Consider the following 15,109-nt stretch of genomic DNA (forward strand, 5'->3'; position numbering starts at 1 on the left):
TTTCCGCATTAATCGCAAACGAGTATGATAATAATTACTTTGTTTTACTATTTAAGACTCGTCGGATACGCAAATGATAATTTTGCAATGCATTATATGCTACTACTGGGCTTGGGCGTAATTTCATCAAGCATAAATCTTTACAGGGTATGGATATTCATATGCATTATTTATTAACAGTGACAAAAGGTTCACCAAAAGTGATACATTATTAAATTTGAATACTAATATTAATAGTACCTAAGACTCTAAATTAATTTAGAATTATTTATTATCAAGGCCTCCCAAGTACTTCAACATACTGGCTTCTCGAGTGAAATATTAGTCATTACAATTCTGCTACTCATTCACTTTCATTATATGCTACTGTGTAACTATGTAGGTCAGCAAATCCTAAATCAGTGTCACGACCTTTTCGTTACAGTGTGAGTGTACGATAAAGTGATTAATGAAGGAACTCGTTCAGCAACATTCGGTTCATGAAATTAACAAGGTGTTCTGTTGCCTATCATTCAGGTTCAATACACAATGGTACATGGCCCCTCTACCAATTCAGAAGATGCTTCTATTCATTCTAATAAGAAGTACAAAACCAACCTGTTTCGAAACTGGTGGTCTTGTGGTAGCATCATTGGAAATGTTTACATCGGTAACAAGTATATGACTTCCTAGTGAATGCAGTTACTCAGTCAACAACTGTAAGCTCGTTTTTGCTTTTTAGATTATTAAAACATCTGTGTCATATTTTATGTGTCTGCAGTCTACAAGCTAATCCTACATACCTGCAAAAGATCTGTACGTTATGAATGGCAATTGCAGCTGTATCAGCTTAATCATTTTTTCATTTCGCTTATTTATTTAAAAGGATTTCTGCAATAAATCAGTTCTAATAATTAGCAACTAGTTTTACAAAATTAGTATGATATAGACTATGTAATACGTAAGGTAATGAACTCATAGATAATGTAATGTTCAGAATAGTCTTCTTAAGTTAGAGCAAATGTCAGGAATGCTCAAGTTTCTGCCTTTTCCACTGCACATGCACCTATGACCATATGCACTGAGTGCCAGGTACTGCACCGTTTAATAACTCAAACACTAAGGCGAGCAAATATTTCATAGTCAATTCCTGTATCTCTGTATACCATGAGTTGCTCGAATTTATCCACCTGTCAATCATTCGATCTCCCACCCTCCTAATAAATAAATATTACTCCAAAGAATTCATTTATTTACACATTTCTAAAGCATACAGATCTTATAAGTACAATAGTAAATGGTACTCCACTGCTTTACTCGCAAAGAAATTGATCATTTTTGTCCTGCAGAGAAGCGTAAAACCTAATAATATCACTCTGGGTAAAATATAATGCGTACCTTCGTATAAAGGGTTTTCAACGATAATCAAAAGGAATATATTTCACTCTCTATTTTAACTAGGTCGATCATTCACGCTTAATTTCCTGATTTTTCAGATGTGTAACATGTTAATGTCCTATTTAATGTTCTTGTGTTCGCTTCAATAATAGACATCATTATGTGTATGTAAATCTATCTTAAGATTCGCGCACGTAGTTCCATGCTAATGAATAATAGTGCACAAAGAATATGTTGAATGTTCCTACTGTCAATAAAGTTCGTTATCGTTGTCTTGTGTACACAGGTGAATTCTACTTTAAACACAAAGTACAATTAAACGTGGCACCCCCTTGAAGTCGCGATTTCACATATTCAAATTTTCAAATACTCTGCACTCATTTTCTAATCTGAGAATCAAATTGCACTGTGCAAACTGCATACCTTTCCCACATCTTCTTCGTCAAACAATTCTCGAATCCTCTTCCAACACCGCAATTAACGAAGCAAAATTTGAAACAAGCAGAGCAATCAGTAAAAATTCGCACAAGTCAGTTTTTCCTGTTAACAAAATTGCACTTCCCGAACCACCAAGGGAATCTTTTAAAAATGAAAGTTCACTGTTCGTCCACTGACACTGCAATGAAAGCTTCACGATTGTCACATAGTGTATGCAGCTGCGCTTGCGTCGCTTAAAATGCAAGCTGCCGTTGCATACACCATCCCCTTGCTGCATTACTGAAAGAAAATGCAGCTGTTACATTAATGTTTGAAAATGATACATATTACCAGGGAGAATGTACACGTATTACGCTGAAAATTTCATGCGAGGAATAGCCTTTAGATACAGATGTGCGAGATATCGATCGGTGCAGCCCTTTTTTCAGGCGCATCGGAAATAGGAAGCAAGTTTTAAATTATAGCTCGTGTCAATCATTTCGAACCGTACTCTACACCGTGGGAGTTGCATCACGAAAAACAGCGAGGCAAAATGGGGAAGAAAATCCAAGTTGACTTCCAACACTCTAAGAGCGACAGTTCTTTAAACACGTTGCAAACATGCAGACCGCGAGATACTATTACAACTGGCATCATATGCTGCTGCCTTTTAGCAGATTTTGGGTTTTTGACAATTCAGGGCAAATGAAAGCGCAGAAACTGATTTATTTTTTAATTCTACTTTCTGGATTGATTGTTCAGGTATTTAGACTTCTTTGTGTACTAACTGTGCTGCACTTTTCTTTTTGACGTTTTGTGTGGCATTTCGTTTGTATAAACAGTGTTCGACAATAAGTGTTAGAAATTTTAAGAGGTGATTTTATGTTTTAGAGTTCTGCATTATTGCAGAAACACCGAGTTTGCGCGCACCGTGTCTGACTTGACTTGTTCTACTGACGGCGGTAGCCAGGCCAGACGCAGCAAGTAGTATAAGTCAACGCAGACACATTTCCGACATACCTTAAACGCCTGTTTATCAATTAATAACTCAGAAACAAAGGGTCAAATGCAATTTTGTCATTCTTCAATTTCGTCTTATTTTAGCATATAGAATCACCCTTTAAAATTTCTGACACTTGTCTTCTCATATATTCTTGTTTTCATAGTTATGAGTGATAGTGCATAGGATAGTGCTTCAGAGTGAATAGTGAAAAATGTTCAAAAATAGTACCGATTAAAATAAAAATAAAACATTCTATTCATTAAATGTAAATAATATTCTGCGAGGTTTCTAACATGTTTAACAATCGTTATGTTAATGATATACAACTTATCGTCACCTAAGGACACTATTTTATTCAAAATTCGTGAATATAATACAAAAATTATTTTTATATTATTTTCACAATATTTCTTCGATTTTTAGCATCTGATTAACTCTACCAAATTAATTTTAAATGCTTGTGTTGAACAATAATTTCTAATTTGTAGAATAATTTATCCATCTACTTCTTTCTCTGAGTGAACAGTGTTCTATGTTACTCAACAATAATTACAAAAATTACTGGCTCTATTAAAAAGAAATATTCGTTGTAGTTGTTCCCATTTACTACAAAACGGATGGATGTGGAGAGCCTTCTAAAGGGCACACCGTGCGTCATAATCACGATAATATTTATCTTGAGATTTGTATCGGGATATTTATCCATGGACAAGGTACGTCCATGTGACTCCAAATATTACACGTATTTAGATTTACATGGCTGTCTATAACAGGCGAAGGAATTTTTCGAAAAGCTTCAGTCTGACTGGAATAGAATAACCGATGAGGAGGAATATAAGATAATGAAAAAGTGTACCCTACAAGGCAGAAGATACGGTATATTTCTAGCAAGTAAGTTGGAACTTGCTATTTGGATCCTCCTAGCACATTCAAACGTTGGTACATTAAAAAGTTTTTTACTGTCTCCCTCAGCACAACATTTTTAACATTTTCTGATCCATAAAATTAAAATACAGATTCTCAGGCTTGAATGACAGAAAACTATTTTCTTGCAGTGTTTTTTGGACAAGCTGCGATTTTTGTTACACTGTTGGAATTGTATCCAATTATTCTAAATATTACAGCGTCGACAAACGTATCTCGTAAAGTAACATACACCAACATTCCCCTCAATGTTGAATACTTCTTCGATCAGGAGAAGTATTACATTTTTATTCTACTTCATATAAATCTGGTTTGCCTCCTCGGATTACTAATTATAATTATTACCGACACGCAAATGCTGGTATTTGCGCAGCACTCATGTGCCTTACTCGATATTACAGGGTAAGTGCAATTCCTTGTGAGTGAAATTGTTGTTCAATAAATTAACCACCATTATTAGATAAATCTTGCACAATGATTTATACAGTGATTTCTAGTAAAAGAAAATATATTTTTCGTATCTTCTTCTCACAGTTATCAAATCGAGCATGCGATGGACGCGTGTGTGTTACCAAATGACTTTGATCATGATATTATCCGTGCCAGATTAATGAGAGCAATAGAAACGCATAAACGAGCTTTGGAGTTTGTATCTATTTTATTATATGTTACTTATAGTTATAGTTATCCCTCGCTATATGCACTTCGATCGAGCCCTTTCATGTACATATAACGGGGCAAGATAGGGATCTTGTGTTAGAAATTAATCCATGTTTGCTGAAACTTAACTTGATTCTTCATCCACGTAAATAATATACTGTTAAAAGATTTACTTATAAAAATTTAATATTCATGCATTTAAATACTCAACTGTTGGTCAAAGAAATATAAATGTGAGCGAAGAAATATAAATGTGGACGAAGAAATATAAAATTATAAATTACATATATTAAAGTAATATAATTTTAAAAAAAATATTTTTATTATTAAAGGATTATACAATACTTAGAAGACCACTTTGTGCCTTCTTATACGTTCTTAGTTATTTTGACTGTGCCCTGTCTCAGCATTAGTCTGTACCGCGTGAGTATCAAAAGTTTTTAAGATACTGCAAGCAAATTTAAATTTATATTCAAAATATTATTGCGAGAAATCCACTCGTTCATGTTTTATTACCATATTCACCATCCTTACTAATTTCTGTTTGAATACATTTATTATGTGCAGCTTTCGCAAGTAATTCTAGAAATGAACAATATAGAAGATGCAGGGTTCACTCTGTCCATATTACTTGGGCAATTTGGTTACCTATCTATAAGTAATTACACAGGACAAGATGTGATCAACCACAGTCACCAAATTTTTCGTAAAACGTGCGTGTTGTGTCAGACAATTAAAATATCCATAGAATAAATAATGAATTAAGTAAAAGTTAGCAAAAATTAAGAGAGCACAGTTGAATGTCGAGTTCACAATACTGTAAAAGCACAGTTTTAATTGCTACACGATCTAATTAACACGATTGAAGTAAATTGAAACTAATTTATGGAAATTCAATAGGTACGAATGTCACTGGTATGCAGCGCCAGTATCAGCGCGAAAGCTACTACTACTTGTCATGCAAAGAACCATGAAACCTTGCTACTTCACGTTATTCAATGGAATGTACGTGTCTAGTCTCAAAGGCCTCTCAGTGGTAAATAATTCAGACACTCATTTACTAATATAGCGGTCAGGTAGACTTACAATCCTCGTTTACATTTCCAGGTTGTTCGCATATCATGGTCATACTTCATGTTCATATGTTCCACTCGTTAATTAGCACCTCCCAACCGATTCATCCCGAAATACCACAATCATATTACCTAACAAATCAACTCATAACACTGTATGTACAGTCACCATGAAAATTGAATTCGTTTATCATAAATTTACTTTGCAATTTTTTTTAATAATAGGCGAGTCAGTGATGATTCTATAAAATTATTCAGAAAAAAATGTCTGGATCATTCTGTGTGAAATTTGACACTTTTTGCAGTAACATCTCAGATCTTTATTTGAAATCATTTTTATTCGATACTCATGTATTTATCAGTTCAAGAAATATGAATAACATCTGAGATGTTAGTCTAAAAAATGTCTACACAAAATAACCCACCCAAGAAAAGATACTTAATTTATTTTCCGCTGGTCTGTGCATGAACTTGCTATTCTACTTCAACATTGAATAAAAGCAAACTCACTTCACTAAATCGTCATCCGTCACTCGATGCACCAAGAGCACTCAAATCAACCATCGAATCATTGTCCCTGCCTCCAAGCATCCCACACAAGGCATCTTTCAAGGCACATCCCTCCTACCACTCTGGCAAGAAAGCTGTGAACAGAAACAAACATCTCACCCTCAAATTGAAAAGATTCGTGGATGCTGCAAGCACATCGTCGACCCTCGCCTCCTGCTTGCTTTAATTTCTTCACTATGAACATGCATAAGCTAATTTTCGTACGTTTATTAATTCAGGGCATATGAATTTTTTAAAGAATGATAGCACTCCACTGTTCAAGCAACTCTAAAAAATCTATAATTTAAAAAATTTTTTAAAACCCTTTGAAATGCATTTCAAAATTGCTAAAGACTACAACATATCCTAATTTGAACAAGAGCTGACTCGTCCCAGAAAAAATCATTGATTCACTTTCCACGTCGTCTGTGCATGAACTTACTATTCTACTTCAACACTGAATAAAAGCAAACTCACTTGACTAAATCGTCATCCCTCATTCAGTGCACCTAGAGCACTCAAATCAACCTTCAAATCATTGCCCCTGCCTCCAAGCATCCCACACAAGTCATCCTTCAAGCCACATCCCTCCTATCAATCTGGCCAGAAAACTGTGAACAGAAACAGACATCTCACCCTCGAATTGAAAAGATTCGTGGATGCTGCGAGCACATCGTCGACCCTCGCCTCCAGCTTGCTTTAATTTCTTCACTATGAGCATGCATAAGCTAATTTTCGTACGTTTATTAATTCAGGGCATATGAATTTTTTAAAGAACGATAGCACTCCACTGTTCAAGCAACTCTAAAAAATCTATAATTTAAAAAATTTTTTAAAACCCTTTGAAATGCATTTCAAAATTGCTAAAGACTACAACATATCCTAATTTGAACAAGAGCTGACTCGTCCCAGAAAAGATCATTGATTCACTTTCCACGTCGTCTGTGCATGAACTTACTATTCTACTTCAACACTGAATAAAAGCAAACTCACTTCACTAAATCGTCATCCCTCATTCAGTGCACCTAGAGCACTCAAATCAACCTTCAAATCATTGCCCCTGCCTCCAAGCATCCCACACAAGTCATCCTTCAAGCCACATCCCTCCTATCAATCTGGCCAGAAAACTGTGAACAGAAACAGACATCTCACCCTCGAATTGAAAAGATTTGTGGATGCTGCAAGCACATCAGCGACTCTCGCCTCCAGCTGTGCTGCGCTAACGCACCCTTCGAATCGGATGTATGGCTCGACTATACATATATGTAGACTCAGCCCGCGAGAATAGGGTGCAACTTGTTGCACGGTGGAACGACAATGAGCAAGTGAAATATAGCGCAGAAGCAACCCCTCGGTGGCAGTCGCGACCACGTAGGACAGAGAAGAGGGAAATTGACGACATTAAGTTTCCATAATGGTGGGAAGAGACCATTGGTTTCACACCTGTGCGACATACGCACAGAGAAACAGAATAACGTTTCTGCGACAGGAGGTTCCAACATGCTTCCGACCGTGTAATTTGCTCTATTGTTGGCGCAACGTTTGTCGCCAAAGGGGTGAAACATTGTAGAGCCGCGATCGATCGATAGACGGTAGGCTATAATCATGGCACTCGCGAGGGGTAATTTGTGAATTACCGCTTCCCTCTCAGCTATCATTATTTTTTCAAGCGACACGCGATGAGGGAAGTACGCGATGGAGGGGGTTCAACAGAGATATTCTTGGACGATTACTATCGCAGACGTGTTTCGACGTTAGTGCAGCAATGGACGGAACAGACCATACCTTTAAATTTAACAAATTTCTCCTGACGACAGTTGGTTTGTGGCCATTTGAGAATACGTGGTTCGCGTTTGTCAAAAGGGTGGTGTTCGCTTTATTAATCGTCTTCTGCTTTATGTCCCAGGTACTATATTAGTTGATTGTGACGGTGTATCTGATGGCTACTTATGTTATGAGTTAGTGCAGGTGGTCTTGTACTTGTTAATGTTTGGAAAGAAAATGTGTGTTCGTGTTTGTAGTACTTATTATAAATTTTCGTGAAAGAAATCGTATCAGGGTGTTCTTTATTTATTAGTGATATGTAATATTATGAACTGTAGATGTTAAGTATTAGGAATTATTCAGTGTAATTTGATTTTTCTATTTATAAAGTAGCGTGAATGAGCAAAGGTATTTAATTAGGAAGATTAGTGAGAAAATTATTTATGAATTAGTTGTTACGATGGGTGGTAATTATTTGTTTCAGTTGGCAGTTTTTCTAGATTGTACTCAGTACAATCAGAACAGTGTTATAATCTTTATATCAAAGACCATCCTTAACTTGATATTGGTATTGAAATTCTATATAGCTTGGTACAAAATGAAAGAAGTAAGTTAAGTACGAATGAAACTTCTATTATATGGTCACACATGTTCCAGGTTTTTATCGAATTATTGGTAATGGGATTTATTTTTCATTTTTGCAATCTTTTAATTTATGTAACTTCTACACATAAATTTCTGCTTAATTCTTTTCTCAAGTTGATAAAAATTCTTTTCTCAAATAGATAAAAAATTGTTTACAATTGTTTCGAGATAACTGGAATTTTTTAAATAATAAGGAAGATAAAAGAATCATGTTAAAATGTTCTGATCATGGAAACCGTATAAGTCTAGGTTACGCAAGTAAGAATCACTATTATATTAAGTGTCTATATTGAGTGGAAATTCTACATTCTATATTTCCTTGTCTCTTAGTAACAAATCGTTTTTACTGTTTCAACAAACTACTTACACTGCTGTTATAAAACATTTATTATTGTTCACTAATAATCTTAATTTCATCATTTCATTACAATACATGATATTTACACTTTATTTCAGTATGCATATACGTAACACTGTGCGCTTACATATTATTTACAATGTTTTCGCATTCTTCGGAGAATAGTTGTCCTTCTACTGATTTTCGCTTCGAAATGTATCGTTTCGCCAATCACAAATACAACTACGCCTCCACACTAATATTGTATGCATTTCTGATACACGGAGGAACTATAGTTGTCGGTGCAGAAATAACAACAGTAACGTTCATTCATCATGCTTGTGGTCTATACAATGTAATGTGGTAAGAAACATTCAGACTTAATTACACCTTCGAACAGACACGATATAAAACACTAGTTGCTAATATTGTATGACTCATCAACTTAACTATTATTATTTTGATGGGCCATAAATTAAGTTAATCATTTCTTGAATCATATATTTTCTAAGATAATCATTCGTTGAGTCAATCGTCACTTGAGTCAAGCATGAGTTAAGTTAGTCAGTGTTTGAATTATATATAATTTAAGTTGGTCAATGCTTGAATCAATCGTCACTTGAGTCAAGCATGACTTAAGTTGGTCAGTGTTTGAATTATACATAATTTAAGTTGATCAATGCTTGAGTCAAAGTCAAATTCAATGCTTTTAAGTCGCGAAATAGCTTTCTGTCATTTCTGAAATTAAAGATTCTTTCATTTTCACAGTTACCGTATAAACCAAGTACTGGCGGAAGAATCGCCGCAAGCTTCAGCTTCTCACAAAAACAGAGTCGTATGCAAAGAGATAATTTATGTAGCAAAATTGCACAAACGAGCGCTCCAGTCAGTACCATCATTTATATTTCTAACAAATTACAAGCTTTCTAATCATCTTTTAAGTTTACTTCCTACGCGTATTTTCCCACTTAATATGCATATGTAAAAATAAATGTATGTTTCTTAAAGATTTTGCAAAAATATGGAAAGCACCTTTCAATCCTCATATTTTGTTTTAATACTGTTGGGTGTGATTACAGCAAGTCTTCACTTTGTATGTGTAAGTACAAGTGCAATTGCTAAAGTGTTTAAATAGAATAATATTATATGCTATTCATAATCTGATTAACTACATAGCTATATGATGCTGTATTGAAACATTTGCAATTGTATGATATACTTCTTGAAATTTTTGTTGTTCTCGCGTGTTTGATATACATGTTTTTGACTAACCATTTGGGGCAGTTAGTCATCGATAGTGGCTCGAAGTTTTTTACACAAATGTAAGTGAAACGATAGTAATTCAGTGGCGTAATAATCAATTGATCAAAGCAAATAGTATTGTATTAACTTACTCTGCAGGTATGATACGAAATGGTACACGGTTTCCGTGCCTACGCAGAAGTTGCTCTTATACGTTATGCAAAACAGTGTGAAAAGTTATACATTCCTGGTTGGTGGTCTCTTCAAACCGAATTACGAAGGATTTTATATGGTAACATTTACAATTGCCTACCTGACACCTCTTCTCGCCTTTGCACACTCGATTTTTATCGATACTTGTTTGCAGCTCTTCAAAATGTCTTTATCTTACTTTATGGTCGTCTTTTCCACCTACTCGTGATGCAATCGCGCCACACATGGCTATATTAGCAGAATGATAGCAACGTTTTCTTGTAATTATATCCAAACTGTTATTTACTACAATTATGAACTAAATTACTGAAAAGGAACAGCATTTAATCATTTTTTATTCCTCCTCGAGGAACAATTTGACACAGTCAATGGTGAATAAAAAAAATTTATTCATAAAGTGTAGTCAGTTTTTGTGGCAACAAGTGCTAGTAAGTAGAAGAGTGAAGGAGAAGCAATTACAGGCTTGAGCAATCGTTATTGTTAACCAAAAATGAAGAATATCTTAAATATTTTCTTATCTTGATTTTAAGTTCAGAGAGAAAATTTAATTTTACTTCAAAACTAGACTTGCCAACATCAAAGATTGCTCAAGCCTGCAAATGAATTAAAATAATGCTCCTCAACGAACCTTCTCCCTTTGCAAACTCAGCACACAGCACAGATCACTGCTAATTTGCCCATCCACGTTCACGTTACTTTCTCGAAAAAAGCGCTACCCTAAAAAACCACCCTTAACTCCTCAAAGGACAACAAAGAACTGTTCTCTCCGTAAAACGCAACCCTTTCCTCGCGCTTGCGTCGATTCTTAAAATAAAAGAAATGTGAAAAAGGTAGCAGCTTTTCCTGTTTTTATTTATTCATAATCGCACTGAAATGCAAAAAAAAAGTGAGGGTGAAATTCTCTGTAACAACTTGTACCAAATTACAGCTTTACACTGCTATCGATTAATTTCTCCCCTTTGTGATGCTCTCGAAAATTATAGTTCCCGCAGTTTCTTTGCCACCCTTGGCTTTTCTCGCGGGAAGTGTGGTCTCAGGTAAAACAATAGGTAAATTCTGCGGGGTGGGGAGCTGGGGACACTGTCGGTGCAGTCACAGGTCAAAGCAGTCGTGTTTCGAGCGTCGCGCAGGATGGACTTCCCTGGTTATCAGTGCTACAGGCTGAACATATTTCTCTTGTGCTTGGTTGGCATCTGGCCATATGAAGCTGCGTGTCTGAAGTTGGTGCATAGGCTCGTCATGTTCACGACGCTATTATTCGCAGTTGTTTCTCACGTATTACGAATTCGATTTTTTATTTTTCACGCGCAGTTGCTTCGCCCCTCTGCTACTTCTTTTTTGTGGAATATTTCATTGGTGCATGTGAAGTGCAATGGTCTGTTGTGCCTAGGGCTTTATAATAATTCATTTTTTTTACGTGATGGCAGTTTGAGAATATTTCAGAGGACCTTCACATACGCCAACTCAGTATTTCGAATGAAATTTAAACTCTCGTTACGCACTTTTGTAGATCATTCCACTGTTCTCTGAAGCCTATTCCACGAGTACCTTCTTGAAAAATGCGCCTGGGATAATAGTGATGGTACTGTTTTACCTGAAATATGTTTTACTCGCGTTGAAATCAGAACTCGTAAGTGCAGATAATTGAATCGTTAATTTAGTGATCGAGTTCTATTTTATTCAATGCTTCTTTCTGATACTAACTTTTAAGATCAAAGAAACTATAACGAAAATAAAGGATCATTGGGAGATGCTACGTGAGGAAGAAGTGAATATTTTGAAAACAGCCGCCGAGTTTGGGAAGCGTAGTACAATCTATGTTCTGGGTGAGCAAAAAGCTTTCTTTGTTAATCTGTAGATTGATTGAAACTTTAGAAATTGTAATCAAGGTGTATTTCAGTTACCATTTATGTGGTGTTAATCTTTACAATTATTATTCCTCCATTTTTGCCATTTATACTGAATAGTGTGATGCGTATTAACGTGTCGTACACGTATCGATTACCAAATGATGTGGACCTGGTTTTTGTTAAGAGAGATCGCTATGTGATTGCTCTTTTCATGTGCTTGGATATTATAGCTGTAATGCTTATCATCAGCACTGAGTTGTTTTCATTCATGTTTATCCTACATATACGAGGATTATATACGATAGCTATGTGAGTACAGCAATTAATTAATTATGTTAAAAATCAAAAAACTTTTGATTGATTTGACTTGAAATTAAACCTACTTGGTATGAACTCTTGTATCAAGTTTTTTCAAGACAAGAAACGAAAATGAAAACGTGTTGTGCTTATAACGAGAAAGCATTATTTTGTGGTATTTCATAAATTTTTATTTTTCACGTTACAGTCGTCGAATAAAAAAGGGGATGGCTCAGAGTTTATTAACGACATCTAGTTATGATAAATATATCATCATTTATGACAGTGTGGCGAAGTCAATGGAAACATACAAGTCAATGATACAGTCGGTATTTCTTTACATATCTTTTATCTACCATTTGAATATGGAATTTATTGATTATCGATACCAATTACTACCTTTTGTACATCCTGCTATTTCAATACAGCAGATAGATATTACATAATTTAATTTTATATGTATTTGTAATTCTGATTTATTATTAAAGGTGTCGAATACACTTTAAACAAACCTTTCTGTCACACTATTTCTGTATGTACTTAGTGTCAGTAGTATTCCCCGCAACGACTTTGCTTCGCGTGAGTAATTCCTTGATTTATTAAAAATTTCAAATATGAAAAAGAAATACTGATTGTACATACATTTCATCCCAATTATTCTTCCCAGATTATGCAAGCGATGACGGACCCCGATGACAATATTAACAACATCGTTCTAGGCAGTATGTCCTTACTCATTTTCACAGGCTTTGTATATATTCTCAACTATTTATCGCAACTCGTGATTGATGATAATGATGAATTTTTTGATACTCCGTAAGTAGAAACTAGAAAAATGAAATTTTCTATAAATGGAATATTACACACTGTATAAGCTGTACTTTGCACTTGGTATTATAAAATATTGGCTGGGATATATTTTTAAACAAATTTATTAGATATAACACAGAGTGGTATGAGGCGCCATTACCAGCGCAAAAATTACTACTTTTCATTATGCGAGGTAGAACAAACAATACAGACACAAACCTATATGGCATGTACAAACCATCGATGCAAGGTATTTCTACGGTAAATATCATTTGCATCAGAAATTCATCGCAGAGGAAATAAAACTAACAAATGATTATTTCAGCATATGAAAATATCGTGGTCTTACTTTATGACGTTATACTCTATTCGATGATGATAATAATAATGGCAGTCAAATAAATCTGTAGACTATTATTGTCGCAATATAAAACAGCTTCGACATAAAACCATGTATTTGCATTTCAGTTTTTTATTCCTCTTGAAAGCTCATAGCGCTGATTATATTTCATACAAAGAATGTAATAAAATATAGTTCTATAAGTGAATGGTAATATGAAAGGTATTCTTAATATGATTTACGACCTGTATAAACTTATATTTTGCATTTTCTGTGATATAACTCTAACGTGCTATTTTTCTTTTCTGTTTCAGGTAAGTAACATCATCCTTCCAAGGGACAGGATTACATTTCTCCCAAAATGAGACAAGTTTAAGCAGAGGTATTGTACTAGTACTGAGAATTCTCTTGGAAATAGTAACAATAATTTAAATCTACCTATAGTTTACTAACATTAAAGTATGCATTTTGAACATACTTTAACATTAACCACGATTAGCAAATTGTAATTAATGAAAATAGAATGCGCTAATCGACAATAATTATCTCAGCGAAAAAGCGAAATAATTATCTCAAAGTTGAGGTACGAATTCGCAATCACGATTATTATTGCAAAACCTAGACGGCATTTAGGTCACAGAACATTTTACATACAGGGTGTTTGACAACAGATGTTAAATTTTAAAAGGTGATTCAACACGGCAAAGTAACGCGAAATTGCACTTGTCTAAAATTCGTGTAAAATATGTCTGACTCACGATTCATTCCACTGTTGACGTGCACTACTTGGAGCAGACATAGTGAAGTCAGTAAAATGAGACCAAAGTCAGACACAGCGAAAGAAAAGGGTAAATCCCAAATTAGACAACGAAATAAGTAGAATAAGTCCCAAGACAGACAAATTTCACACGTATTTTCAGGCGTTTTATCATTCCTGATTTTCGTCTCATTTTAGCGAGTAGAATCATCCCTTAAAATTTCTGACACCTGTTGCCCACTGTTCTCAACAATTAATAACTCTATTTGAGATCTAATAATAACTCTAATGAAATCAATTAGAGCCGATCACCATGTGTATATAAATCTATACTCACAAAAATCAAATTTTCTCTCACAAAGCACTTCTTATATATAATATTCCTTAGTTCGCATTTTTCTCGCACAAGATATTTCCCATTCTTACTGCACGATATGTGTACATTTAAGGATGCAAGGTTTCCGACTCTCCACGATCGATTCAAGACTTCCTCTCCTGAAAGCAGAAGTAGACATTGGGGAAAAAATTGAGGGAAAAACTAGTGTGCAGATATAATTTATTCATAACGATCGAAGACATGGACGTAAGAAAATAGGAAATAACTCTTTTGCACCCTATTTTTTCATAGGAAACCATAGTCGTCTAAATTCAAGTATTCTGATCGATCGTGACTAAATTATAGCCCCTGTCAATCACGCTCCCTCGCGACACCGTCTCCCTCGTATTTTTGCGCACAATATTGAAAAGCAGTGCACTGGTGGTAGATAGGGAGAGGGGGGATGAGAGGGTAGAATGGTTCAGCTAGCCAGTAGTGCACGAGCCACCGACCGAAATGGATCACAGTTGGGAAT

General features: G+C 35.1%; 6 protein-coding genes across 6 annotated transcripts in view; all 6 read left to right on the plus strand.

Moving 5' to 3' along the window:
* Nucleotides 1-15,109, plus strand: part of Alpha-man-ia (alpha-Mannosidase class I a) — a 463,063-nt gene that overhangs the window by 398,899 nt on the left and 49,055 nt on the right. The window lies entirely within an intron of this gene.
* LOC143182536 (uncharacterized) lies at nt 3-833 on the plus strand. Its single transcript, XM_076383575.1, has 5 exons — nt 3-147; nt 280-425; nt 517-660; nt 733-767; nt 820-833. Exons 1-5 carry the CDS (start codon nt 25-27, stop codon nt 831-833), a joined length of 462 nt encoding a protein of 153 aa, XP_076239690.1. The 5' UTR covers nt 3-24.
* On the plus strand, nt 2,167-5,628 carry LOC143182537 (uncharacterized). Its single transcript, XM_076383576.1, has 11 exons — nt 2,167-2,556; nt 3,391-3,510; nt 3,571-3,688; nt 3,853-4,123; nt 4,256-4,366; nt 4,714-4,804; nt 4,949-5,094; nt 5,171-5,200; nt 5,282-5,417; nt 5,451-5,457; nt 5,489-5,628. Exons 1-11 carry the CDS (start codon nt 2,416-2,418, stop codon nt 5,626-5,628), a joined length of 1,311 nt encoding a protein of 436 aa, XP_076239691.1. The 5' UTR covers nt 2,167-2,415.
* LOC143182667 (uncharacterized) lies at nt 8,868-9,734 on the plus strand. Its single transcript, XM_076383852.1, has 2 exons — nt 8,868-9,112; nt 9,518-9,734. The coding sequence occupies exons 1-2, from the start codon at nt 8,910-8,912 to the stop codon at nt 9,732-9,734; spliced, it is 420 nt and encodes a 139-aa protein (XP_076239967.1). The 5' UTR covers nt 8,868-8,909.
* LOC143182669 (uncharacterized) lies at nt 9,771-10,525 on the plus strand. Its single transcript, XM_076383853.1, has 4 exons — nt 9,771-9,848; nt 9,926-10,071; nt 10,151-10,283; nt 10,359-10,525. The coding sequence occupies exons 1-4, from the start codon at nt 9,771-9,773 to the stop codon at nt 10,410-10,412; spliced, it is 411 nt and encodes a 136-aa protein (XP_076239968.1). The 3' UTR covers nt 10,413-10,525.
* Nucleotides 12,164-13,623, plus strand: LOC143182666 (uncharacterized). Its single transcript, XM_076383851.1, has 6 exons — nt 12,164-12,363; nt 12,560-12,676; nt 12,840-12,930; nt 13,019-13,167; nt 13,290-13,422; nt 13,487-13,623. The coding sequence occupies exons 1-6, from the start codon at nt 12,176-12,178 to the stop codon at nt 13,535-13,537; spliced, it is 729 nt and encodes a 242-aa protein (XP_076239966.1). The 5' UTR covers nt 12,164-12,175; the 3' UTR covers nt 13,538-13,623.

Source organism: Calliopsis andreniformis, chromosome 8 (assembly GCF_051401765.1).
Source record: "Calliopsis andreniformis isolate RMS-2024a chromosome 8, iyCalAndr_principal, whole genome shotgun sequence".
Classification (NCBI taxonomy): domain Eukaryota; kingdom Metazoa; phylum Arthropoda; class Insecta; order Hymenoptera; family Andrenidae; genus Calliopsis; species Calliopsis andreniformis.

Coding starts and splice junctions, on each gene's coding strand:
- LOC143182667 (XM_076383852.1), top strand. CDS start 8,910: ATGTTTTCGCATTCTTCGGAGAATAGTTGTCCTTCTACTGATTTTCGC. Junction 9,113..9,517: donor GGTCTATACAATGTAATGTG/GTAAGAAACATT, acceptor TCATTTTCACAG/TTACCGTATAAACCAAGTAC.
- LOC143182669 (XM_076383853.1), top strand. CDS start 9,771: ATGGAAAGCACCTTTCAATCCTCATATTTTGTTTTAATACTGTTGGGT. Junction 10,072..10,150: donor TCGAAGTTTTTTACACAAAT/GTAAGTGAAACG, acceptor CTTACTCTGCAG/GTATGATACGAAATGGTACA. Junction 10,284..10,358: donor ATTACGAAGGATTTTATATG/GTAACATTTACA, acceptor ACTTGTTTGCAG/CTCTTCAAAATGTCTTTATC.
- LOC143182537 (XM_076383576.1), top strand. CDS start 2,416: ATGCAGACCGCGAGATACTATTACAACTGGCATCATATGCTGCTGCCT. Junction 2,557..3,390: donor TTTCTGGATTGATTGTTCAG/GTATTTAGACTT, acceptor TATTCGTTGTAG/TTGTTCCCATTTACTACAAA. Junction 3,511..3,570: donor GATATTTATCCATGGACAAG/GTACGTCCATGT, acceptor TGTCTATAACAG/GCGAAGGAATTTTTCGAAAA.
- LOC143182536 (XM_076383575.1), top strand. CDS start 25: ATGATAATAATTACTTTGTTTTACTATTTAAGACTCGTCGGATACGCA. Junction 148..279: donor CAAGCATAAATCTTTACAGG/GTATGGATATTC, acceptor TTTATTATCAAG/GCCTCCCAAGTACTTCAACA. Junction 661..732: donor TTTACATCGGTAACAAGTAT/ATGACTTCCTAG, acceptor GATTATTAAAAC/ATCTGTGTCATATTTTATGT.
- LOC143182666 (XM_076383851.1), top strand. CDS start 12,176: ATGCGTATTAACGTGTCGTACACGTATCGATTACCAAATGATGTGGAC. Junction 12,677..12,839: donor ACATACAAGTCAATGATACA/GTCGGTATTTCT, acceptor TTATTATTAAAG/GTGTCGAATACACTTTAAAC. Junction 13,168..13,289: donor GATGAATTTTTTGATACTCC/GTAAGTAGAAAC, acceptor CAAATTTATTAG/ATATAACACAGAGTGGTATG.